The sequence below is a fragment of the Rhinatrema bivittatum genome, chromosome 3 (assembly GCF_901001135.1).
Source record: "Rhinatrema bivittatum chromosome 3, aRhiBiv1.1, whole genome shotgun sequence".
Classification (NCBI taxonomy): domain Eukaryota; kingdom Metazoa; phylum Chordata; class Amphibia; order Gymnophiona; family Rhinatrematidae; genus Rhinatrema; species Rhinatrema bivittatum.
This window is the reverse complement of record NC_042617.1, coordinates 509,231,372-509,259,233: the sequence shown is the minus strand read 5'-3', so window position 1 is coordinate 509,259,233 and position 27,862 is coordinate 509,231,372. Positions and strand designations below refer to the sequence as shown.

The 27,862-nt window shown below is 45.4% G+C and overlaps 1 protein-coding gene across 6 annotated transcripts in view; it reads right to left on the bottom strand.

Annotated features, from left to right (window-relative positions):
• Positions 1-2,508: 2,508 nt before the first annotated feature.
• Positions 2,509-27,862, bottom strand: part of FBXO16 (F-box protein 16) — a 137,453-nt gene continuing 112,099 nt past the window's right edge. For all 6 annotated transcript variants that reach the window (XM_029596179.1, XM_029596174.1, XM_029596178.1 and 3 more), the window contains 2 exons: positions 4,927-5,152; positions 2,509-3,244 (listed from right to left, as the gene is read on the bottom strand). In XM_029596179.1, the coding sequence (XP_029452039.1) occupies positions 3,177-3,244; positions 4,927-5,152 (294 nt within the window). In that variant the 3' untranslated portion in view covers positions 2,509-3,176. The remainder of the gene's footprint in view (positions 3,245-4,926; positions 5,153-27,862) is intronic.

Genomic DNA, 27,862 nt, shown 5'->3' with positions numbered 1-27,862 from the left:
TTTTTTTTCCACAGAAACATAATGGCAGAAAAAGACCATATGGCCCATCCAGTCTGCTCACCTGTCCAATTAATTTAGCATTATAATTATTTCTCCTGTGTTCTTTATTTCTCCCATTCCTGACTGTGACACTGATTTTGCACTTTCATCTCATAAGATCATAAGTAATTGCCATACTGGGTCAGACCAAGGGTCCATCAAGCCCAGCATCCTGTTTCCAACAGTGGCCAATCCAGGCTACAAGTACCTGGCAAGTACCCAAACACTAAGTAGATCCAATGCTACTGATGCCAGTAATAGTAGTGACTACTCTCAAAGACAACTTGATTAATAGCAGTTAATGGACTTCTCCATGAACTTATCCAAACCTTTTTTAAACCCAGATACACTAACTACATCCTCTGGCAACAAATCTAGAGCTTAATTGTGCACTGAGTGAAAAATAATTTTCTCTGATTAGTTTTAAATGTGCTACTTGCTAACTTCATGGGATACCCCCTAGTCCTTCTATTATCCAAAAGAGTAAATAACTGATTCACATTTACTCATTCTACACCTCTCATGATTTTAAAGACCTCTATCCTATCCCCCCCCCCTCAGCTGTCTCTTTTCCAAGCTGAACAGTCCTAACCTCTTTAGTCTTTCCTCATAAGGGAGCTGTTCTATCCCCTTTATCATTTTGGTCACCCTTCTCTGTACCTTCTCCATTGCAACTATATCTTGTTTGAGATGCGGCGACCAGAATTTTACACAGTATTCAAGGTGCGGTCTCACCATGGAGCGATATAGAGGCATTATGACATTTTCTATTTTATTCACCATTCCCTTCCTAATAACTCCTACATTCTATTTGCTTTTTTTTTTACTGCTGCGGCACAATGAGCTGATGATTTCAATGTATTATCCACTATGATGTCTAGATCTTTTTCCTGGGTGGTAGCTCCTAATATGGAACCTAACATCGTGTAATTACAGCATGGATTATTTTTCCCTATATGCCATCACCTTGTACTTGTCCACATTAAATTTCATATGCCATTTGGATGCTCAATCTTCCAGTCTCGCAAGTTCCTCCTGTAATTTATCACAGTCCACTTGCGATTTAACTACTCTGAATAATTTTGTATCATCTGCAAATTTGATTACCTCACTCGTCGTATTCCTTTCCAGATCATTTATAAATATATTGAAAAAGCACAGGTCCCAGTACAGATCCCCGAGGCACTCCACTGTTTACCCTTTTCCACTAAGAAAATTGACCATTTAATCCTCTGTTTCCTGTCTTTCAACCACTTTGTAATCTACAAAAGGACACTGCCTCCTATCCCATGACTTTTTAGTTTCCTTAGAAGCCTCTCATGAGGGATTCTGTCAAACGCCTTCTGAAAATCCAAGTACACAACATCTACTGGCTCACCTTTATCCACATCTCTTTTAATTTCTATTTTCTGCCATGCCATGCTAATTTCATTCCATCTTCCCCCCATACTTCACCTACATTTCCCTTTTTCACCCTCTCCATACTTTCCCTGTTCTCAATCCTTCAGCCTATTTCCTGTATGCTCTATTCCATTTCCTCCCCCTATATTCACACCCTCCTCAACCTTTAACTACTATCTTCTACCTCTAATCTCATTAGTCTCAGCTTGTTTCGCTCAACTATCCTTTGCCTTTAGTGCCGTTCATTTGTTTTATTCCCTACCCAGTTTCCCATAAACACCTCTTTCACTTCCTCCCCGTCCCATTTTTTACCCTCTCTCAAACCCTTCACAGGCCCTCCAGGCATTTCACTGCAGATTTTAACCCTTCCCCCTTTAGCCCCCCTTCTCATGCCCCCAATATTACATACAATTCTTCATCTCATACCTCCTAGTTCACCTTGCACACCCATACTCCCCATCCAATTGCTATCCCATCCATCCCAATAACCAGCTCTAAGTCTACCATCCCCACAATCCCTGCTCAGTCTCCAAATTCACATTCTCCCCATATTCCCATTCTCCCCCCACTCTCTCTTCCTGCTGTCTCCAAGTCCCCATTCTCCCATCCAATCCCCACACCCTTGAGTGCCCATTCTCCCATCCTTGAGCCCCTACTCTCTGCACCCAAGCTGGAGTCTCTGTTCTCTTTTCCCCTAACCACCAGTTTGGGGTCCTGCTCTCTCTCCTCCTCCTTTAAATCAGGGAGTCTACGCTCTCTCTCCCTCCCTCCCTTATCTCTTCCCTGTCACTGCTGCAGTAAAGCCTTGGCTCTCCCCTCCTGGAGAGCTTGAAACCTGCTTTTGGTTCCTGACCTGCCTCTTTTTCCCTCACTTTCCTCTGTCTGTGTCCTGGTAAGGCACTGTAAAACTTGAGCTTCTTCTAGCAGTGCTGACTTCTCCTTACTTCATATCACAGCCTGTGCAGTTCATACAACTGCTGTATTATCACAAAGCTCGCTTCGTAACTCCTTATGGTTCAAATAGCACTGCTGTATAAACTGTTTGGGTCAGAAATGAGAAGCCAGTGCTAAAGGGGGAACCTTAAATTTTACTGCACTGGGCCGGGACACTGATAGAGAGAAAAAACAGCAGGGCAGGAGCAGGAACAAACATGATGAAGCTCCAGGAAGAATAGTAGAAACATGGAAAACTTCAGAACACCGCAACTATGGGTTCACTACTAATTGGAAAATACTTTTAAAAACAGGCCTTGGATTCCAGCCCCAGGAGGTAATAGAGGTGAATTTACCAGTCTATAAAGGAGACCAGAAATTGCTGCTAACTCTTGAGCTGCTGACTTGTACAAGTTCCAGATGATAGCACTTATTGAACCTCCAAAGCCCAGGGCAACATGCTGTAATGAGAGCCTTCACCAAAACAGGAGGAACAGCACAGGTGAAAAGATCAGCAAGAGGAAACAAGAGATACCTGATTCACCACATTCAGTGATAGGGACAACAACAACAACAAAAAAGATGGTCACTTTCTGTGAACAAAGAAAGAAAAACAAATGATAGAGAGGGGTCAGGGCCACAGGTTACTGACATGGTGTTTAAATTCCAATACAAGCTGATACTTCAGTCAGCAAGTACATGAGAGCAGAAGGCAATAGCTTCCCAAATGTAGAACAGAGGATGCTTCTTTATTTCTGCTCTTCTAAATTAAATTCTTTTTATTTTGTTGTCCTCCACTGCATCTATTCTTCATCAGACCCACGGTTCGATAAAGACACCTGCCAGGGCTGGCTTTCAAAGAGTGGGGATGCTGCAATATATATAAACAAATGATAAAAACTGGATCATTAAAATAACCAATGTGAAGTTACAACGCTGACTGGTATCAAGATTAAACAAGGACCAGAACAATCTTTATAGTCACCCATATCTTGAAAACCCTGGCAACCGTACAGGAATCTCAAAGTTCCCATGAATCAACTGACCAAAATACATCAAAATTTCAACCTTGGTACATTCATTAATGCATCATCTTGCAAAGTGGTTTTTACTTTGATAATCAAGGGAGCCCTGCAATCTGAATGACTTAGAACTGAGTTGATATGCATTTCCTGATTCACTGCACAAAAATATAGTAATCACTTATCTTCAGAAAAATATAACTTTTTAGTAGAACATTTTCTCTGTCATTTTAGGACTTGTTTCTCAGTCACCCATCAGCTGCTTACTGGATCTACAAGCCTGCTGCTGTGGGGGAACATTGTAGATTTGCAGGTTGACTCTCTTCTTTCAGCTGCTGTGCAACCTTGAGCTAGGGCTGTAAATCTGTCCCTTGGAAAAATAAAAATGTGGCCTTCCTTCTCCCTTCTCCAGCTCCTGGACCCCTGCTTACCTGGTCTTTCCCTAGTGGCAGGGATTAGGATGTAAGTGAATATGGAGCCTATGAGTCCAGTGTTTGCTATCGGGTCCCACAGTGACTACTCCCCCCCTCTTGCACAGGTTTCCTTTTCAAAAAAGAAATCTGCGGAGGAAGTGGTGTAGTCAGTGAGACCCCTATGGGTGTACCCTAGACTCAGATGACCCATGCTCCCATACAATCTGATTCTTGCTGCCATTGAAGAGAGTTGAACAAGGGGAGAAAGATAAGAGTTGGAGGTAAAGGGGTGTTTGCAGTTTGTGGAAGGACAATTTAGAGTCAGGGGAATCTCCTACCTTAAGGGAGGCTGCAACTGAAATGTTACCAGAATTTATGTTGCTAGTTTTAAGGTCCTACCTGCTGGCAGCCTTCTTTTAGCAAAGTAGACCTATCTGGCATAATACTGACTGATTAGCAACCCTACCTTGCGCTAAATTCCCAGTTTTTATACTTTTATTACAAACTCCCTGATCTAGGGATCTTGTAATATATACTGAATGTTACAGATTGACAAAGCTATGTGATTAGTATCAATAGAACTGACATTAAAAGGGTGTGTAGTATTACTAATGCTAATACTGCAGACATGCCAAGTCTTATGCACTATGTGCGAGTCTCATCACTGGAGGGTATCATGCTCACATGCAGTGCATTTCACCTTTCTATGTATTGGAGCAGAAGTAATGAAGACAGAGGCAGGATTGGAACAGCTGGACTGGTGGGGCTCCCTGAACCCCACCAACTGAAGAAAAGGCAGAGCTGGGCCTGGAACAGCAGGGGCAGGTCGGGGGCCCTCAAAATGTCTAGAATTAGAAAAAGGATACACACCCAAAAAAGGTTTCAAACCCCTGGGGTCCACATTTCCACTTCTAATTTTATATGGGATTAAAGAATTATAATTTAAATAAAACCAAAGAAAGCAAAATACAATTTGTGTTGTTCCTTTCATTTGCAAAGCATAAAACACTCAGATCTTTCCTGATTTATACCCCAGACACCACCTGAAAAATTTCATTCATTGGGGCAGTAGGTCTCACTCATTGGGAAAGACCACCCTTGGTATCTCTGATACTGACATGGAGAGCTTCTTGCTGTTCTCTTGCAGGCCTTCTTTCCTCTCTCACTCATTTTTGGTATTGGTGCCTGGACAGGTGCAGGCCGTATTCCAGCATTCCATTCTGTACTTTGAGCTAGGGTCTTAGCTGTTGCCTTGGTAACAGGGTATCCTGCAGAATGGGGAGTAGCCCAATTTGGACGAATATGTGTTTTTGGCTGAGAACTGAGATCTGCAGATAGAGACATCTGTGAATAAATAATTAATAGTTAAATCAAAATATTACATTCTCCTGGTATTATGGATTAGATTGTGCAGTTGCACGATTGTGAAATCTACCTCTAAGTTAGACAATAACACTTAACAGGAATTTATAGGTATAAGGTAGTCCCACCTGCCCCCTAATTACTATAGGTGCATCTGCAACTACTTCATTTTATGAAGCCTGACCTTACAGCAGTCATACAAACTGAATAGAACACTTTCTGAAGTGATTAACCCTCCAGCTAGACTTCACAGGATTATGCATGCATGCATGCATGATGAAATTTAAATGTTAATTCCTTTCCTAGATAAATAGGTCTAAAACAAAGGTTGTACCTGCCATATAATGCTGGCTCATCTGTTAGATCAGGATTTCCTAAACTTGTCCCAGTGATATAGCCAGTCAGAATTTTAGGATATCCATAATGAATACCTAGGAGAAATTTGCATATCCTGGGTCTCCAATGTATGCATATTTAATAGAGATCACCTGAAAATCTGATTGCTTGTGGTGTGTCACTAGGACAGGTTTGGAAAGCTGTGTTGAATTTTTTTTTTTTAGTTAATCTGATTATGTATATTGAACTTGATATACCATTTATTAAAGCAAATCAAAGCAGTTTGCAATCCAAATATACATTCATCACAAAACTTTAGTTTTGTTACTTTCAGTGAAGACTCGCTATCTTTCTGCAACTTTTGGATGCAGAATTTATCATAGATTTTGCATACTGATTATAGCATCTTTTTTTCTTCTTTAAGAATTTAAAATGATTGCAAAATTGCCATCCTAAAACAAATATTCCAACAATGGCAAAAATAGTGAAGAAATATGTATTGACTCAAATAATATGTGTTGATTATTTGAAAGGGAATAGTGTTCTAGATTCCCAGCAATATGGGTTTTGCAAGCACCATGGAACCAAAACCTTATTGTCGTCACTGTTTTTTTTTGTTTTTTTTATATAGAGAGAAATAAATCAAGGTAATTCTGGAATATTGGTGTAATTGATCCGACAGCGGCCTTTCATAGCGTGGATAATGAAAGGCAACATCGGGTACAGGTTAGAAGTAATTGTTCCTCTTGCCATGAAGTTGGGATGGGGGTTCCGCAAAGATCAGCCTTTTCCCTTATTTTGTTTAATCTGTATTTATTACCCCTATGTTCTATTTTTAGGAAGATAAATATGAACTTTTATTGTTATACAGATAATGTGCAACTTTACCTACCAAGTGTGGATGGTGATTTTCCTTTGTTGGTGTTTTTTCAGTGTATGGGGCAGTGAATGATTGACTAGGTCAGAATCATTTGACAATGAATGTATCTAAGATGACTTTGTTGTGGATAGGTTAAGGGCAGGATGACTAAAATAGACGCCCTGTCTTTTGGTGGCATTCCTCTGTATCTTGTTGGAGAGGCTCGAAATTTGGTATTATTTTGGACTCAGGATTAACCTTTCTTCCACAGATTTGACAGGTGGTAAAAAGCGCATTTTATAGATTGAAAGTATTAAGACCTTTGAAATATTTTTTGACCCCAAAATTATTCAGATCAGTCTTACAGGCTTTATTGTTTGGACAACTGGACTACAGTAATAGTCTTCATATTGGGCTAGCCAAAACTGAGGAGGCAAAGAAAGAAATCAAGAAAGCAAGTCAGGCAGAAAGGATTGTTAAAGAGGTAAAGCGAGGTGAAAAAAACATTTTTCAGATATATCAGAGAAAAGATAAAGGTCCAAAATGATATAGTGAAATAGAAAAGTGACACAGATCAATATGGGGACAGAGAGTTGAAGAAATAGCAGAAATATTAAACAAATTCTTCAGTTCGGTATTCATGAAAGACGACCCTGGAGAAGGACAGTCTTTGGTTGACAAGACCATGAATGGGACAGGAGTAGATAAAACTCCGTTTAAAGGAGAGAATGTATGGGAAGAGCTAGGAAAACTGAAAAGGGACAAGGCCAGGATACTGAGTGAGCTCAGAGATGTGCTGATGGGTCCGCTGAAAGATCTATTCAATAGATCCCTGGAAACAGGAGTAGTGCCATGAGATTGGAGAAGAGTGGTAGTGGTCATGGTTCGCAAGAGTGGGAGCAGAGATGAGGCTGGAAACTACAGGCTACTAAGCCTCACCTCATTGGTGGGAAAATTAATGGAGACTATTGAATAAAAGGATAGTTCACTATTTACGATCTGGTGGGTACTTGACTCGAGGCAGCATGGATTCACCAGAGGAAGATCCTGTCAGACAAATATGATTGATTTTTTTGATTGGGTGACTAGAGAACTGGACCAGGGAAGAGCACTCAATGGGATTTACTTGGATTTTAGTAAAGCTTTTAATACAGTCCCGCATAGGAGATTCAAACAAAATGAGAAGCTTGGGAGTGGGTGCCATGGTAGTGGTGTGGATTGCAAACTGGTTGACTGATAAGAGTGTGTGTAATGTTAAATGGAACCTACTCTGAAGAGAAAACTGTGTAAAGTGGAATGCCGCAGGGATCAGTGTTGGGACCGGTTCTCTTCATTACCTTTGTGAGCGACCTTGCAGAAGGGATAGAAGGTAAAGTTTGTTTATTTGCGGATGATACTAAGATCTGTAACAGAGTGGACACGCCTAAAGAAGCAGAGAAAATGAGAAGTGATTTAAGAAAGCTTGAAGACTGGTCGAGGAGCTGGGAGCTGGGATTCAATGCCAAGAAGTGCAGAGTCATGCATTTGGGGTGCGTAATCCAAAAGAGATATGAAATGGGTGGTGAAAGACTAATGTGTATGGAATGGGAGAAGGACCGTGTCATGATGGTATCTGGTGATCTGAAGGCAGTGAAGTAATATGAGAAGGTAACAGCTAAAGCTAGAAGAATGCTAGGCTGCATAGAGAGAGGAATAACCAGTAAGAAAAAGGAGGTGGTGGTGCCCTTGTACAGGTCCTTTGTGAGGCATCTCCTGCAGTACTGTGTTCAGTACTGGAGCCCATATCTCAAAAAGGATAGAGACAGGACGGAGGCAGTCCAAAGAAGAGCAACCAAAATAGTATAGGATCTGTATCAGAAGACTTATGAGAAAAGACTGAAGTATCTGTATATGTACACCCTGGAAGAGAGGAGCTTCAGGGGAGATATGATATAGACTTTCAGATACCTGAAAGGCTTTAAGGGTGATGAACCTCAAACCTTTTCCTTTGTAAACAGCAGAACTAGGGGTCATGAAATGAAACTCCATGGGGGATGACTCAGAAAGGGTGGTGGATGCCTGGCATGCCCTTCTGGAGGAGGAGGTGAACACAAAAACAGTCAAAGAATTCAAAGGGACATGGGATAAATATTGTAGATCCCTAAAGGTTAGAGGACAGAAATAAAGAAAAGGTTGCAGGGGGTAACCCTCTCTATTGTTTTTGAGATATTGTCCCCAGCACTGAACACAGTACTCCAGCCTTTTCATATTGATTTGTCAGACACTATCACCCCATCAGAAGGCTTTAATATAAATGCACATGCACAATAAGCTTGTCTCGCAGGCCTTAACGATGAAATTTGAGCACATCCATTGTAGTATATGAAAGGAATGATTAGTATCAGGGTATTGGGGGGGGCTAGAAACTCAAACAAGTAAAGTAAATAAAATAAGCCTTCAGTTTTTAAATACAGATCACTGTGTATACAGCTGCACACAACCACCATGCAAGAGGAGCTATTAAAGAAAATAGGAAGTTTAAATTTTTCAGGCTGCTAAAAAATGTAATGAAAGAGTGACCAGAAAACAAGTAACTGAATGGCTTACAGACAAAGATGCTTATTCTTTATACACACCTACTAGGACATGCTTTCTTTTGTTTAAAATGATCATGTCAAATGTACTATTGTAAACCACATAGAATGGAGAAAATACTTACCGTATTTTCCGGTGTATAAGACGACCCCCAACTTTTCCAGTTAAAATATAGAGTTTGGGATATACTCGCTGTATAAGACTACCCTTCTGTGTCACTACATAACCATACTGTATATGGTACCCAGTATACAACAACCAGCCAATCACGGCAAAAGATGTACCTTACCGGCGATTGGCTGGTTGTTGTATACAAATCCTGCTTGGATTGGTCAGCTCTCCCTGCTTGCCCAGCCCTCCCTGTCTCCAAGACTATCAGAGCGGTAACGCGTCCCTCTGGCCCACCCTTGTATCCTATTACCGGTACCTCCTTCTCTGCCTCTCAGATCTCGCTCCTGAGGACTGCAGTGAAGCGGCGCAGACGTGCATGTGCGAGATCTGAGAGGCAGAGAAGCAGGTATCGGTAATAGAGATGTGAATCGGAACTGGAATCGGTTCTGATTCCGGTTCAGATTCACATCGTGGTTTTTTTTTTCGTCCGGCCCGATCGGGGGTTTTTTTTGGTTTTTTTTTTAATCGGCTGCGCCCGAGCCGATAAACAAAAAACCCACCCCGACCCTTTAAAACTAATCCCTCAGCTTCCCCCACCCTCCTGTGACCCCCCCAAGACCTGCCAAATTAATTAAATACAACCCCCACCCTCCTGACCCCTCCAAGACCTGCCAAATTAATTAAATACAACCCCCCACCCTCCTGACCCCTCCACAAGATCTGCCAAATTAGTTTTCTACAACCCCCCACCCTCCTGACCCCTCCAAGTCCTGCCAAAAGTCCCTGGTGGTCCAGCGGGGGTCCAGGAGTGATCTCCTGGACTTGGGCCGTCGGCTGCCAGCAATCAAAATGGCGCCGATGGCCCTTTGCCCTTACTATGTCACTGGGGTCGACCAATGGCTGCGGTAGCCCCTGTGACATAGTAAGGGCAATGGGCCGTCAGCGCCATTTTGATTACTGGCAGCCGACGGCCCTTTGCCCTTACTATGTCACAGGGGCTACCGCAGCCATTGGTCGACCCCAGTGACATAGTAAGGGCAAAGGGCCATCGGCGCCATTTTGATTGCTGGCAGCCGACGGCCCAAGTCCAGGAGATAGCTCCCGGACCGTTCCTGGACCCCCGCTGGACCACCAGGGACTTTTGGCAGGTCTTGGGGGGGGGGGGGTCAGGAGGGTGGGGGGTTGTAGTAAATTAATTTGGTAGGTCTGGGGGGGTCAGGAGGGTGGGGGTTTTTGTTAGATTTTTATTTTTTTTTATATTCGCTCCATAAGACGCAGACATTTCCCCCCCCCCCCCCCCCCACTTTTGGGGGAAAAAAGTGCGTCTTATGGAGCGAAAAATACGGTAATTATTCACCTATAAGACGACTCCCGGCGTATAAGACGACCCCCGACTTTTGAGAAGATTTTCAGGGGTTAAAAACTCGTCTTATACGCCGGAAAATACGGTACCTGATAATTTTGTTTTCCTTAGTGTAGACAGATGGACTCAGGACCAATGGGAATTGTGCTCTCTCTTCTGCTAGCAAATGGGAGACTGAGTCAGATTTCAAAGTGGAAATAATCTCAGCTCTTCAGTATTCTCTTCGAAAAGCCGTTATGGATATATCTTTGCTTAAATAACTTGATTAAACTTGATTAAAACTTGAACTGGTTCAACTAATTTCCAAACAGGAGACCGCCAGTGCACTCAACCAATTAACGCCGATACCGGACAAACTGGGGTGTCTTGAACTAGGGGTAGGCCGCAGCTTATCCATTTGCTTAGTCTCGAGGTTTGCTATCAGAGGTTCTCCTTTTCTGGGGCAGCCATGGGCGGGATGCTGAGTCCATCTGTCTAAACTAAGGAAAATGAAATTATCAGGTAAGTAATTTCTCCATTTCCTAGCGTGTAGCCAGATGGACTCAGGACCAATGGGATGTACAAAAGCTACTCCCGGACAGGGTGGGAGGCTGCCCGTGGCCCACTTAATACTGCCCTTGCAAAGGCTGCGTCTTCTTGGGCTTGAATATCCAGGCGGTAGAACTGGAGGTGGTGTGTATGGAGGACCACGTTGCCGCCCGACAGATCCTGGCGGGCGACAGTAGCTTGGTTTCTGCCCAAGAAACTGCCCTCGTAGAATGAGCCTTAACCTGTAGTGGTAAGGGCTTCCCTGCCTCTATGTAGGCTGCCTTGATTACTTCCTTGATCCAACGAGCTATGGTCACCCGCGAGGCCGCTTCTCCTTGTTTCTTCCCGCTGTGGAGGACGAACAAGCGATCCATTTTGCACACCTGTTCCGATCTTTCCAGGTACCGCACTAGGAGTCTGCCGACATTTAGATGGTGAAGAAGGCGTGAGTCTTCCAAGTCCTTATGTTCATCTGGAGATGGTAGTGAGATGGTTTGGTTCAAATGAAACTTGGAAACCACTTTCGGAAGGAAGGAAGGGGACGGTGCGCAGCTGTATGGTTCCAGGCATGAACCTAAGGAATGGTTCCAGACAGGATAGTGCCTGTACTTCGGAGATGCGACGAGCTGAACAAATTGCCACCAGGAATACCATAGTCAATGTTAAGAGGCGTAGTGACAGACCGCGTGTTGGTCTGAAGGAAGCCCCAGCTAGGAAGTCTAATACTGGATTGAGATTCCATTGAGGCACCGGACACTTTAGGGGTGGTTGGAGTTGTTTAACCCCTTTCAGGAAGCAGGACAAATCCAGATGGGTTGATAGCCGGATACCGTCCACCTCGGCTCTGAAGAAGGACAGTGCAGCTACTTGGACCTTGAGGGAGTTGAGTGACAAACCCCTTCTTCATACCGTCCTGTAGGAACTCCAGAATCATGGGAATCTTGGCTGTCTGAGGGAGTATCCCGCGGTCCTCGCACCAGGCTTCGAATACTCTACAGATCCGTATGTATGACAGGTATGTGGAGAACTTGAGTGCTCAGAGCAGGGTGTCAGTCATGGCCTCTGAGTAACCGCGCTTCTTCAGGCGAATCCTCTCAAAGGCCAGACCGTAAGAGAGAATAGAGACAGATCTTTGTGGAGAATCGGGCCCTGCCGGAGAAGGTTCCTGTGTGGAGAAAGGCACAGAGGGTTCCCCACAAGGATTCTTTGTATGTCTGCGTACCATGGTCGTCTTGGCCAATCCAGGGCCACTAGTAGAACTAATCCCCTGTGATGTTCTATCTTGCGGATGACCTTGCCCAGTAGCGGCCATGGAGGGGGGGGGGGGGGGGGAGGCGTACAGTAAGTCTTCCTCTGGCCAAGTCTGGATGAAAGCGTCGATCCCTTGGGAGTGTGGCTCTTGTCTGTGGCTGAAGAACCTGGGCACTTGGGCACCGAGACGGGTGGCCAGTAGATCCATGGCTGGGAGGCCCCAGCGATTTACTATCAGTTGGAAGGCTGTGGTCGACAGCGTCCATTCTCCCGGGTCCAGGCTCTCTCTGCTGAGGAAGTCTGCTGAGACGTTGTCTTTTCCTGCGATGTGGGAGGCAGAGATCCCTTGTAGGTTTATCTCCGCCCATACCATGAGAGGGTCTATCTCCAGAGAAACCTGCTGGCTCCTGGTTCCTCCCTGGCGGTTGATGTAAGCAACAGTTGTCGCATTGTCCGACATTACTCGAATCGCTTTGCCTCGGAGTATGTGGCTGAATCGCAGGTACACTAGTCTGACTGCTTGAGCTTCCAGGCGGTTTATGTTCCATTCCACCTCTTCCTTGTTCCATTGTCCCTGGGCCATCAGTTCCTGACAGTGGGCTCCCCACCCTCACAGGCTCGCATCCGTGGTGAGAAAGGTCCAGTTCGGTGAGGATAGGCTTACTCCTCTGCTTAGGTGGCCTTCCTGTAGCCACCACTGGAGCTGAGAACGTACCTCTGCTGGTAGTTGGAGGCGAATTGAGTAGTCCTGGGACAGTGAGTTCCATCGTGACAGTAAGGAGCGCTGGAGTGGTCGCATATGGGCTCTTGCCCACGGGAGACCTCCAGGACTGATGCCATGAGGCCGAGGACTTGAAGATAGTCCCATACCTTGGGGTGTGCATTGGTCATCAATCGTCATAATTGTTCCATCAGTTTCCTTTTCCTCGGAGAAAGGAGGAAGACTTTGTTCTGTTTGGTATTGCAACAGGCCCCCAGGTACTCTAGAGATTGAGAGGGCTGCAGACTGCTCTTGCCCATGTTCATGACCCAATCAAGTGCCTGCAGTAGGCTCTTGACTCTGCTGGTCACCTGCTGGCTCTCTTCCAAAGACTTTGCCCTGATCAGCCAGTCGTCCAGGTAAGGGTGTACCAAGATCCCTTCCTTCCTCAGTGTTGCCGCCACGACCACCAGGACTTTGATGAAAGTTCTGGGGGCGGTTGCTAGGCTAAAGGGTAGTGCTTGGAACTGGTAATGGTGACCCAGTATCACAAAGTGTAGGGAGCGCTGGTGATCCTGATCGACTGTAGGATATGTAGGTAGGCTTTGGAAAGGTCTAGGGAGATTAGAACTCTCCTGGTTGTACTGCCGTTATTACAGAGCAAAGAGTTTCCATGCGGAAGTGTAGTACCTGCAGATGACGGTTGATGTTCTTGAGATCCAAGATGGGCTGGAATGATCCTTCCTTCTTGGGAATGATAAAATAGATGGAATACCGCCCCGTATTTTGTTGGTGCATGGGCCCGGAGTTATTGCCTTCAGACTGAGTAGTCTTGTTAGAATGGTTTCTACTGCCAGTCTCTTGGAGTGGGAGTGGCAGGGTGACATCATAAATTTATCTCGAGGGATGCTGCGGAACTTCAGAGAGTAACCTTCTCGAATGATGTTCAGTACCCATTTGTCAGACGTGATCTCGACCCATCTTTGGTAGAAGATGGCAAGTCGAGCCCCTATTTCCTCTTCCTGTGGATGGGTTGGCCCTCTCTTATTGTGGTGCATGGCTGGATCCTGCCCCCCGGGCCTGCTCCTCTCTTGGTCTGTCGGTTCCGAAAGGGCTGGGACCTTCTGGAGGGACGAGGTGCCTGGAACTGTGAGTTCCTGTAGGGTCTAAAGCGTTGCGAGCCTCTGCCCTTGGTTCTTCTGAGTGAGAGACGCTGAGATCTTTTATTCCTATCTTCTGGTAGCCGAGGTACTGGGGATTCACCCCATTTGCTGGCTAACTTCTCCAATTTGCTTCCGAACAAGAGAGATCCTTTAAAGGGCATTCTTGTGAGATTCGCTTTAGATGTCGCGTCAGCAGACTAATTCCGTAGCCATGCTTGTCTTTTGGCTGCCACTACTGATGCTACGCCTCTGGCTGAAGTGCACACCAGGTCTGAGCTTGCATCCACCAGGAAGGCTGCTGCAAGTTCCATCGTCTCACTGGTATACATTCTGGAGTTATTTGCCTCTCTCGAGAGGAGCAAGCAAGAACGTGCCACCAGTGCGCAGCAGGAAGCAATCTGCAGTGTCATTGTTATTGCACCGAAGGCCTGTTTAAGGATGGATTCCAATCGGCTATCCTGAGTATCCTTCAATGCAGCCCCTCCCTCAACGGGAATCATTGTTCGCTTTGAGTCGGCAAAGACCATGGCATCCAGTTTCGGGAAATGCAGGCGCTCCTTGGTTGCTGGTTCTAGGGGCTATAGGGCTTCCAAGGCCCGACTCCATTTGAAGCTGGCCTCCGGGGCATCCCACTCCAGGTCAATCAGTTCCTGGGTGGCTTCCATCATTGGGAAGTAGCATGAAGCTTTATGAAGGGACACCAGGATGGGGTTCTTTGGTTCTGCCATCGGGCCCATGCCTGGAATACCCAGGGTCTTCAGAGTCTGGGAAACAAGGGTAGTTCATTCTTGTGCAAGAAGCGAAGCATGGTTCGGTATGGTTCCAGGCCTGGAGGAATTTCTCCTTTTTCCAGGGGAGTTGCCATCATCTGAGGTGTCTGGGTTCCTGTCAGGGAAATTCTTGTTTAGGCGAGGCATGCCTCGAGGCATCTGAATAGGGCCAGTAGGATCTTGTGCTTCTGGCAGGGGTTGAGCCCGGGGTGCAGCTGGGGCTGATTGCGCCTGAACGCAGGCTTGCAGCCCTTGGAAAAATTCTAACCAGAAGGTCCCTGGATCCATGTTAGTCCCAGGGGGAGTCTGTGTAGGAGCCCCTGATGTGCCCTCTTGCGGAGAGGCCATCTCAGAGATGATTAGATCCAGAGAACTATCGTCTGTAGTAGTTCCAGACATATCCCCCAACAGTGAGGGACCAGGCTTTGGTTCCCCCCTGGGCTTCCTCGCAATGCTGGCACAGGCAGGACTCCAGTTCCGGCTGCGCGCCTCTTATGTGGCAGGCTGTGCAAAGAGTGCCTTCTGGCCTTCTTGGGTGTCTGTGCCATTGCCTCTAGTTTCAATGCCGCGTGTAGCTGTAAACGCGGCTGTGCATGTAGTTGTGTGTGTGGGGTGCGCTCGGTTGTGCGCTCGGCCATGCACACCGCTGTACGAGCAGCTGTGCGTGCGTCTGTACTGGACGCACGCAAGTTAGGCACATCGGCTGCCCAGCCTGCCCCACGCGTACTGCTGGTCGAGAAGGGAAGATGGTGCCGACGCCCCCGCATGTAAGATTGCGCCCCCGAGGGTCTCCACGTGGATCCCTGCCCCGGATTGGGGCCTAGCCCAACCAGGGCTGCTCAACCTGACTGGTGCTCCCTTTTACCTTGCCGGGAAGTACGTCAAAACGGTACGGCAATCCGAGCCTCGGAGACCGGAGACGTGATTTAAAATTTTCTGCTTACCTGGTCTTGGCGCTTACTGATTCAGTGCTGGGAGAGGGCTTTACCTTCACCGCCGTGCTCAGTTTTGCACCCGCTGCCTTTCAGCCACTCTGGGGGCTACGTCCACGCCGGGAACCAGCTACCAGACCAAGGCACACCTCTGAGGGATATCGGAAATCACATCAGGAATTCTCAACTGGGGGAGGGACCCTTAGATTTCATCGCAGGAGAGTGGGGCTCGATATTCTTTAAGATAATTTTTATTTTTCTTTCTTCTTTGCTGTATTTGTTAACACTATTCTAGTATGTGGGATAGTGTCCGCATCTGCTAGGAGACAGAGATACTGAAGAGCTGAGGTTACTGCAGGGGTATATCTAGAGTGACGTCAGCTTTGAAATCTGATTCTGTCTCCCATCTGCTAGCCCAAGAGGACAATACCAATTGGTCCTGAGTCCATCTGGCTACACGCTAGGAAAATGTTGATTGGTGGTATAGAAATTTTATAAATAAATAATTGTGGATGCACAATGGCAGGCTAATTTAATAGACATGTGCACCTTCTCCAGTTATAACAGTGGCTACAAATACGTGTGCAATATCTACACAGGTTAAAAAAACAATGTTTTAAAATTCAGAGGAAAAACAGGCTGGGTAGCTATGGTGACAGAAAACCATGTAGCTCACATAGGCATGCCTAATCATATACAACCAGATGTAGAAATAAACACATGATAGCTGACATGTGATAGTAGCCATATAAGAACAAACCTCACAGAGAAAGAGTAACTGCTCATGAAAGCCTTAGCGTCGCAATTCTAAAAATAAAAGTGAATTTGTATGAAACTTTTAGGAGGTAAGAAATAGAAAGCAAGCAGCACTAAAGAGGGACCATCAACATCACTTTCTTGTGGACTTAGATGCTGAATCAGAAAGTTACCCACTGGCACAAATGCTGCATGTGAACAATGGTAGCGAACGAAAAGCAGAGAAAATGACAGACAGAAACTGAGGAGTTTCCATTGCAACAAAAAGTTGTGTTTTTTTTAATATTTATTTATTAAATTTTCAAATATGCAAAGAACAAGCTTTGCTCAAAAACAGTATGAGAGCTATAAAGCCAGGAAATTATAAATAATAAAACAAGAAGAAATTGCCAAATTTCCTCTCACTACATTAGCCCAACAATAAAGGAGGCGGCAGTAGGAAGTTTTAAGAAGCAATTGTTTCAAAAAGAATAAAGGAAAGACATTAAAATAAGTACTATCCACTTCCAAAATTAAAGTCATTGGACAATCACTTGAAGTATTTAGGAATTTGGGGGAAGGTTCCCAGCCCTAGCATCCAAAAAATCCTTAAGCTGGTTCACGGGCAAAAAAACCCAAAAAGTGCATTCAGTTTGACCTCACATTTACAAGAGTATCTGAGGAGAAAGGAAGCACCAACAGCCAAAACTTCCTGGTGCATACTAAAACTTTTTTTCTTTCCTGGATAACCTTAGCTAGGTCTGGATAAATGTTGAGAAAGTCCCACTTAACTTGCACACGGCTTGTAAGGTTAAAAAAAAAAAAGACTATTGTCATGGATGTGATCCCTTGGGCTGTGGCGTGGTTGGCGCAGCCTAGCAGGCAAACCCACTAGGTCTATGCAGACAGCAGGTGGACTTGCTTTTACAAGGACTAGGTCTAGGGCTTCACCTGTACCAGCCTGGTTTCCCACCAGTTGAGCCCTTGAGTTCCAGGGGCCGGCAGAGCTTAGGCAAGAATCCTGTGATGAGTGGTTAGGTGGAGTCTAGTAGAAGGCTGAGGTCAGGATCCGGGCAGAGGTCAGAGCAGGCGGAAATCAGGCAGCATCAAAATACAAGGCCGAGGTTGGGGCAGGAAGAGATCAGGCAGTGTCGAGGTCCAAGCTTTGGTCAGGGCAGGTGGCAGACCAAAAGCATAATCAAAGTCCGAAGCTAGAGTCAAAACCAGAAGTCAAGTAGAGACGGACAGACAAAACAAGAACAGGGGCCCAAGACACAGCAAACAAGACAAGGCAAGGCATGTAAAGGCAGGACAAGAGGCAGCACGGCTAAGCAAGGAGAAGTACAAGGCAAGGCAAACACTAGAAAGCAACATGCACTGCAGGAGGACCTGTTGCTGAGGTATCAATAGTAGCATGGCTGGGATTCAAATACCCAAACATGTGATGTCAGTGAGTGCTGACTTGAGACTCCCTGTCACTGGATTTTTAAGAGGTTCCACACCATGCATGTGCAAAAGAGGCCCTGGGGACAGGAAATGGGATAACATTTCAGCCGCAGAGTCATGCATCTGAGTATGTGTGTTGTCTGTTTAGCTGATGGGGTAGTATGTTTTATGGGGAGAAAATTAGAACGGAGAAAGGTGATGTTTTCATATTTGTTCGACTCTGTTCCCTGATGTGTATTTAATGGCCTGTGTTTGTTCCTGGTTATTACTTTATTAAGGTACATTTCTTCGAGAGGCCCTTTTGACATGATCTGTTTTACAATATTTGGCCTGTTGGCTTCTTGTATTTTCTATTTATATATTCTCTGTTTAAGCCTGGGAGAACTGGGGACTCAGTCTCGATGTCTGTTTAATTATGCCTCTCTTTCAATAAACATTATTTTGAAAAAACAAAGACACTGGTAACCGCAAGGGAGGACGAAGATGTTTCACTCCCTTCAGAAACCGGGCCACATCTGGATAAGCCAAGAAGGATCCACCATTTACTTAACACTTAAAACAGGCAAGAGCCACTACCTGTACCTTTAAGGAATTAAGGTCCAACCCTTTATTCAAGCCATCCTGCTAAATTTCCAAAATGAGTGGGATCTTAACCAAACAAGGAAGATATCCTCTATCTTCACACCAGACTTCAAACACTCACCAAACCCACACATAGGCTAAGGAAGTGGAGAATTTTCTTGCTTGTAACAAGGTGGCAATCACCACAGTAGACTATCCACGCATAAGAAAGCGAGCCCTCTCAAGGGCCATACCATAAGACAAAATCGATTCGGATCTTCGTGAAGAACAGGTCCCTGCTGCAACAGATCCCTGTGCACTGGAAACCAGAGGGGGGAGTCTACTAGGAGCCTTTGCAGATCCACAAAGAAGCACCGTCCTTCTGTGACTCTCAACCCTCTGAACCATTCTGCCCGCATGGGCCATGGGGAAAAGCATACAGTAGCTTGTCTTCCAGCCAGTCCTATACAAAAGTATTAATGCCAGATGAATTTGGATCTCTCCTGCAACTTAAGAATCGAGGAACCTTCCCATTGTGAGAAGTTGCCAGCAGGTCCAGAAATGGAAGGCCCCAGCAATCCACTATTAGCTGAAACACCTCATCTGACAATACCCATTCTCCTGGGTCTAGACTCTGTCTGCTGAGAAAGTACACTCTTACATTATCCTTTTCTGCAATGTGCGAGGCCAAGATCTCCTTAAGATGCACTTCTGCCATTCTATAAGTTGGTCTATTTCCTGCAAGACTTCCTGACTCTTGGTTTCTTCCTGCTGATTGATAAAGGCCATTGTTGTTGCATTGTCCGACATTATCCGGACCGCTCCACCCTGCAATCTGTCGCTGAGCTGCAAGCAAACCAACTGAACCGCCCAGGCTTCCAACTGATTGATGCTCAGAGAGACTCTTTTATACTCCAATACCCTTGTGCTATCAGCTCCTGACACTGAGCACCCCATCCCAGGATGCTCGTCTCTGTCATGAGTATTAGCCAATCTGTTGATCTTAGGGAAACTACCTTTTTTAGATGATCCGCTTGCAACCACCACTGCAGGCAAGTGCAGACCTCCATCAGCAGGTGAAGCCGAACCGAATAATCCTGAAACTGTGGATTCCAATGAGACAGAAGGGAGCACTGAAGAGGACACATTTGTGCCCTCGCCCATGGTACCACTTCCAGGGTCGCCGCCATCAAGCCTAGCACCTGGAGATAGGATCACACTTTTGGGCATATTGGGTTCATCAGAAGATGCACCTATTCCATCAACCTCTGAATACGACCCTCCGGCAGGAACACCCTGCCCTGCTTCATGTTGACCTGAACACAAAGATACTCTAGCAACTGAGATGGCTGAAGACTGCTCTTGGCCAGGGTTCACTACCCAACCGAGCTCCTGCATCAAGGAGACCACTTTGCATGACACCAGAAGGCTCTCTTCCAGAGACTTGGCCTGAATCAGCCAGTTGTCCAAATACAAGTGTACCAGTATGCCATCCTCTCTCAACTCTGCTGCCACCACCTCCATCCCTTTGGAAAAAGTTCTGGGCACGGTGGCCAGACCAAAAAGGTAGCACTCAAAATTGATGACAACATCCCAAAACTGCGAATCGCAGAAAGCGTATGCTTTGGACTGGACCAAATAGGTCATAAATTCCCCCGACTGTACAGCTATTATTACTGAATGCAAGGTCTCCATATGAAAATGAGTCAACTGCAAATGACGGCTGACCCCCTTGAGATCCAAGATGGGACGAAAAGTGCCCTCCTTCTTGGGCACAACAAAATTAATGGAATATCGACCCACATTTTCTTGAGACATGGGAACTAGAGCCACAGCCCTCAGACTGAGAAGCCTTGACAATGTACACTCCACTGCCTGCCTCTTCTGTGGGTGAAGTGGCAAGGAGAAACCATGAACATGTACCAAGAAACACTGCAAAACTCCAGTGCATAGCCATCTCGTATGACCTCCCAGACCCACCTCTGATAAAACAGAGATGAGATCCCCTATCTCCTGTTCCCAGGGGTGGGTCGGCACATCTTCATTGGGAGGTTCATGGGGGTTCCACTACCTGAGCCTTCATCCCATCTGGGCTGCCTGAAACAAAAAGACTGAGACCTACCAAAAGGCTGAGTTCTCTAAAAAGCCGCTCCTCTGTAAGGCCAAAAACGTTTGGATCTATCACAACGTCACATGCTAAAAGGGCAAGGCAACTGCTTCTTATCTTCCGACAACCTTGGGAATTGGGATTCACCTCATTAGTGGCTGTTTTCTCCAACTTGCTCCCAAAAAAGAGCGAGCCTCCAAAGGGCTGACCAATTTGTCAGCCGCTATTACTGAAGCCACACTTCTGGCAAAGGTGCGGACCAAATTGCAGCTCGCATCTGCCAAAAAGGCATCCACTGGCTCCTTTACTGCCCTGGAATTCACAACTGACTTATCAACCTACTGAGAGAGAAGTAAGCAAGAGCGAGTGACTAGGGAACAACAAGAAGCTATCTACATGGTCATTGTCACTGCTTCAAATGTTTGCTTAAGGATGGCCTCAATTCTTCTATCATGTGCATTCTTCAAATCCGTTCCGCACTCCACATGGATAGAAGCCCGCTTGGAGATGGCACAAACAAGCATGTCCACTTTTGGAAAACATAGATGTAGTAGGCCAGATTGACAAACTAAAGAGTAGCAAATCACCTGGACTGGATGGTATGCATCCTAGGGTAATGAAGGAACTCAAAAATGAAAATCCAGATCTATTAGTTAAGATTTGTAACCTATATTTAAAATCATCCATTGTACCTGAAGACTGGAGGGTGGCCAATGTAACCCCAATATTTAAAAAAGGCTCCAGGGGCGATCCGGGTAACTATAGACCAGTGAGCCTGACTTCAGTGCTGGGAAAAATAGTGGAAACTATTCTAAAAATCGAAATCATTGAGCATGGAACACAATCAACATGGATTTACCCAAGGGAAATGTTGCCTAACAAATCTGCTTCTTTTTTTTTTGAAGGGGTTAATAAACATGTGGATAAAGGTGAACCAGTAAATATAGTATATTTGGATTTTCAGAAGGCATTTGACAAAGTCCCTCATAAGAGGCTTCTAAGAAAACTAAAAAGTCATGGGATAGGAGGCGACGTCCTTTCATGGATTACAAACTGGTTAAAAGACAGGAAACAGAGTAGGATTAAATGGTCAATTTTCTCAGTGGAAAAGGGTAAACAGTGGAATGCCTCAGGGATCTGTACTTGGACTGGTGGTTTTCAATATATTTATAAATGATCTAGATATGAATCTGATGAGTGAGGTTATCAAATTTGCGGATGATACAAAATTATTCAGAGTATTTAAATCACAAGCAGATTGTGATACATTGCAGAAGGACCTTACAAGTTTGGAATATTGGGCATCCAAATGATAGATGAAATTTAATATGGACAAGTGCAAAGTGTTGCATATAGGGAAAAATAATTACACAATTTTAGGTTCCATATTAGGAGCTACCACCCAGGAAAAAGATCTAGGCATCATAGTGAATAATATTATCGGCTCAATGTGCTGCAGCAGTCAAAAAAGCAAACAGAATGTTAGGAATTATTAGGAAGGGAATGGTTAATAAAACAGAAAATATCATAATGCCTCTGTATTGCTCCATGATGAGACCGCACCTTGAATACTGTGTACAATTTTGGTCGCCGCATCTCAAAAAAAAAATAGTTGCGATTGAGAAGGTACAGAGAAGGGCAACCAAAATGATAAAAGGGATGGAACAGCTCACGTATGAGGAAAGGCTGAAGAGGTTAGGGTTGTTCAGCTTGGAGAAGAGCCGGCTGAGGTGGGATATGGTAGAGGTCTTTAAAATCATTTTATTTATTTATTTATTTAACAGTTTTTAATATACCGACGTTCGTATGGCACATCACGCCGGTTTACAAGTAACTCAATTAAAGGAGGAATTACAATGAACAGGGGGCCGGGGATGGGAGCGGGCCAGAAAGAGGAGGGGGGTAATGGAGACAGGAGAAGAGAGGGAAAGATAGGTAGCGTGAAATAGAGAATAAAGAGCAACCTTGAAAACAATAGAAGGAACTTATTTACAGAAGGATCTATTTACAATAGTTACATCTAAAATAATATTAATTACTTCAGTTTCATTGAAATACTTTATAAAATTGCAGAACGATAAAAAAGGGAGGGCAGGCAGCGGGAGGTGGAGAGGTATTGCCTTAGGGAGGGAAAGGCGGGCGGGGTGGTAGGGGGAGACTAGGAGGCTATAAAGGTGGGGGTGGGTAGGACTAGGTAGAAGTGTCTAGGTTTGGTTGGTTTCAGGATAGGCCTTTCTGAAAAGCCGAGTTTTTAAGCTTTTTTTGAAGGTGGCCAGGCAAGGTTCAAGGCGGAGAAAGGTGGGGAGGGTATTCCAGAGTGAAGGGCCCGCTATGGTAAAGGCCCTTTCTCTCGTGGAGGTGAGATGAGCGATTTTAAGGGAGGGAGTATGGTAGAGTACCTGCATGAGAGGATCTGGTTGGACGATTGGTTATACGGAAATGCAGTGAGTCTTTGAGCCAGGGGTTGGTTTTGTAGAGGAGGTTGTGGAGAATGGTCAGGGTTTTATACTGTATACGGAATGAGATGGGTAACCAGTGGAGGTCCTTAAGTATAGGGGTGATGTGGTCTCTTTTTCGGGTGTTCGTTAAGATTCTCGCCATGGCGTTCTGTAGGATTTGTAGGGGTTTGATGATCGACTCTGGAAGGCCAAGGAGGAGGGAATTGCAGTAGTCCACTTTGGAGAGGATAGTGGACTGCAAGACTAGTCGGAAATCTTGTGTGTGGAGCAGAGGTTTAAGCTTTTTCATGATGTGGAGTTTATAAAAGCCCCCCTTTAGAAGGGATTTAATATGAGCTTTGAAATCGAGGCGCTGGTCAAGTTCTATGCCGAGGTCTCTAACAGTCGAGGATGAAACGTGGGGTGAGGATATGTTGTTGGGGAGTGAGAGTTCAGGGTGATTAGATATTATGAGTATCTCAGTTTTAGAAGCATTAAGGGCAAGGTGAAGGTTGGATAGTAGTGAATTGATGGAGGTGAGATAGGAGTCCCAGAGTTGAAGGGTTTCTTTTAGTGTGTTTTGGATAGGGATGAGGATTTGAACGTCGTCGGCATATAGAAAAAAGTTCAGTCCTAGGTTGGAGAGCAGGTGGCACAGGGGCAGTATATAGATATTGAAGAGGGTAGACGATAGTGAGGACCCCTGAGGAACTCCTTGTGTGAGGGAGTTGCGAGAAGATTCAGCTTTGTCAATTTTTACTATGTATTCTCTGTGGGAGAGGTATGAAGAGAACCAAGATAGAGCAGTGCCTACGATACCTATTTCTGCTAGAAGGGATAGTAGAATTTGGTGATTGACTGTATCAAAGGCAGTTGAGATGTCAAGGATAGCGAGGAGAAAAGATGTCCCTTGGCCCATACCTATGTGGATGGTGTTGGTGATTGCTAGCAGAAGATTTTCTGTATTACGCTCCTTACGGAATCCAAATTGGGATGGATGTAAGATGTGGTGGTCCTCGAGGAAGTCAGAAACTTGGGAATTGACTACCTTCTCGAGTACTTTGGCAATAAGAGGGAGGTTGGAAATAGGTCGATAGTTTGCTGGGTCAGAGGGGTTGAGGGACGGTTTTTTGAGGAGGGGTTTGACGACATCATGAGATGTCTTGAATGACATCATGAGATGTCTTGAACGAATAGATGTAAATCTGTTATTTACACTTTCGGATAATAGAAGGACTAGGGAGCACTCCATTAAGTTTGCAAGTAGCACATTTAAAACTAATCGGAGAAAATTCTTTTTCACTCAACGCACAATTAAGCTCTGGAATTTGTTGCCAGAGGATGTGGTTAGTGCAGTTAGTGTATCTGGGTTTAAAAAAGGTTTGGATAAGTTCTTAGAGGAGAAGTCCATTAACTGCTATCAATCAAGTTGACTTAGGGAATGGCCTCTGCTATTACTGGGATCATTGGCATGGGATGTTCTTAGTGTTTGGGTACTTGCCAGGTTCCTGTGGCCTGGTTTGGCCTCTGCTGGAAACAGGATGCTAGGCTTGATGGACCTTTGGTCTGACCCAGCATGGCAATTTCTTATTTTATGTTCTTAATCATTCTCTCACCACTGGATCCAGGGGGTACAGTCCTTCCAAAATTTGTCCCCCCTTTGAAATTAGCCTCTGGGGCGTCCTACTCAAGATCAATCAATTCTTGAATGGCCTCCATAACAGGGAAAGACAAGAGGCTTTACACAGAGAAACCAAAATGGGATTATTATTTGGTTCAGACATGGAATCAGCCCCAGGTACTCCCTGTATCTTCAGTGTCTGGAAGATCAGAGCCGGTAACTCATCTCTGTGAAAGAATCATAACATAGTTCTATACAGTTCCAGTCCTGGAAGAATTTCCCATCTTCCAGAAAGCAAGGGTCAGCTTCATCATCCATGCCATCCGGATCCCTATCAGGAAGTCCAGCTGCCAACCTAGATACACTTTGGCACTTACCTGCAGCGCCCAGCATGCAGAAGGTTGCCATCTGAGACTCTGACCTGGTAAGATAGGCCAGAGCAGAGGACTGCACCTGAAGAAAGGACTGCAATCCTTGAAAAAAATTCCACCCAAGAAAAGGGAGAGGGATCCATACCAATACCAGTAGGCACCTGCCCTGTTTCCAATGAGCCACATTCCCCTGCTGACAAACCAGTTAAGAGTTCCAAGGTCAGGCGCCCCTTCTAACATGTCTTTCCCCAGGACCTCATTAGGCTGGGAAGAACCAGGCTTAGTAAAATCAGAGGAAAGCAATTCTCCTTGAAGCCTCTAAGCTGTGCTGGCACAAGTTAGAAAGGACATCAGGTTGAGAAGCTTGAATATGATAGGCAGCACAAAGGGAAAGGCACTTAGGTTTTTTAGGAATAGGCACCAGTCTGACAGTATGCTTAACTGACTGAAAGACATTTGTACAGCTGAATTCATGCTGTAAAAATATGCATCCAAAATTTTCGGCATCCCAAAGATCAAGCACACAAGTCTGTACTTTGATGAGCGCCCAAAAACTGAGCGCCCTCAAAATGCCCAGAATAATTGTACAAATAAACGTGCACGTAAGTCAGATGCTGCTACCAGCTGGACGTCCAGCCGGCGTCCAACCAAGCATCCAAAAACTGGGTGCACAGTGTGGACACCCAATGTGAACACACAGCTGGATGCACACGCACGAACCGAAGTGCTGAAAAGGGCAGCCTAACGCACAGGAAGAGAGGTGCGAAAATGCTACCACGCTCTACCACATGGCACAGAGAAAAGCCTAGGAGTGGGGCCTAGCCCAAAAGAGCTGTTATACCCACCAGGCTGCCCACATCCCTTAAGGTTCCTCAGGGGCTAGAACGACATTGTATCGGTGCACCAAGCATGGAGACTGGAGGAAGGAGGAATCCCTATAAAAACCCTCCTAGTTTGTAATTATTTTTTTTTTACTTAAACTTTACCTGAGCTCAGCCTGTTCTGGCTCAGCTGAGTTCAGAGTGGGGTAGATTTTCAAAGGGATACGCGCGTACCCTCCGAAAACCTACCCCCAACCCCCCCCCCCTGTGCGCGCCAAGCCTATTTTGCACAGGCTCGGTGGCGCGCGCAAGCCCCAGGACGCGCGTAAGTCCCGGGGCTTGCATGGAGAGGCGTGTCGGGGGCATGTCGGGGGTGTGGCGGCCGTGACGCGGCGTTTTGGGGGCGTGGCGCGGGTGACGCGCCGTTTCGGGGACGGCGCCGTGGGCGTGGTTTCGGCCCGAGGGCGTTCCGGGGGCGTAGCCGCGCCCTCCGGAACAGCCCCCGGGTCGGGTGATGGCGCGCCAGCAGCCCGCTGGCGCGCGCAGATTTAAGTCTGCCTCCGGCAGGCGTAAATCCGGCGATAAAAGTAGAGGGGGGTTTAGATAGGGCCGGGGGGGTGGGGAAGGTGAGGGGAGGGCGAAAGAAAGTTCTTCCGAGGTCGCTCCGATTTCGGAGCGGCCTCTGAGGGAACGGAGGCAGGCTGTGCGGCTTGGCGCGCGGCACGCGCAGGCTGCCCAAAATTGGCAGCCTTGCGCCCGCCAATCCCAGATTTTAATGGCTACGCGCGTATCTATTGAAATCCTGCGTACTCTTGTTCGCGCTTGGTGCATTCGCGCTAAATTATAAAATCTACCCCAGTCAGTTTCTGGCTGCAGGGGGAGAGGGCATATATCATCACTGCCACGCTTGGCTTCCTGCACCTGCTGCCTTTCAGCTGTTTTAACAGCTAAGTCCACACCAGCTCAAAAAACAAGCTACTGGACCAAGGCACTCATTTGAGGGACCACAGAAATCACCTCAGGAATTATCAGCTGGGGGAGAGACCATATGGTATCACCACAGGAGAGTGGGTGGATTAATTTCCTCTTTTTCTCCTTCTAAAACCTGAAGCAATCTCCAGTAGGGAGATGCACATCCACCATCTGCTGGAGACAGAGAATACTGGCAGGCTGATGTCACTGCAGGGGTATATATACGGTGATGTCAGCTTTGCTCCATTTCTGTCTGCTGGTACAGGTGCATAACCCACTGCTTCTGGATTAATTCGTCTAGATGCTAAGAAAATATAGTTTAAATGTCTGTATGCTAATTCCAGAAGTCTAAAAAGTAAGATGGAAGAGTTAGAATGTATAGCAATGAATGAAGGGATAGATATAATTGGCCAAGACATTTATTTTATTTAAAAATGTTTTTATACCAACATTCATTTGCATATCACTTCGGTTTACATATAACGGGGTTATAACAAAAGATTTAGAAAATGAAAAAAATGTTACATGAAACAAGGCGACGAAGGAACAAGATGGGAAAGAAGTGTAAGGATAAAGGATCGAGCAATCTGTTAGATTTATAATCAAGGATCACAGCTTATAACATTAAAAAAATAAAACCTTTTTAAAGAAAAAAAGAATTAGAGGAGGTCACTATAGGATAAAAGGAAAACAAGTTGATAGCAGAGTAAAATGTTTATAGTTCATTTATACATACAAGGGGTTGAGAAGTTGAAATAGCATGAGGAAGTTTCATATTTTCTTGTGAGGTTATTTCCATGCAGCAGAACAAATGAATAATCTCAAATATATATATACACACACACACACATACATACTGTAGATATAGCTATATCTATAAAAAAAACCACAAAGCAGCTGTGAAGTCATCAAAATAATCCATATAAAACAAGCAGGTGTGTAAATGTATACAGATGTCTCTAATGTAAGGATGATGGATTGTGCATTAAAAAAAAGTCAATATACAGTTGTGGAGAGATGGTCTGTCATGCAG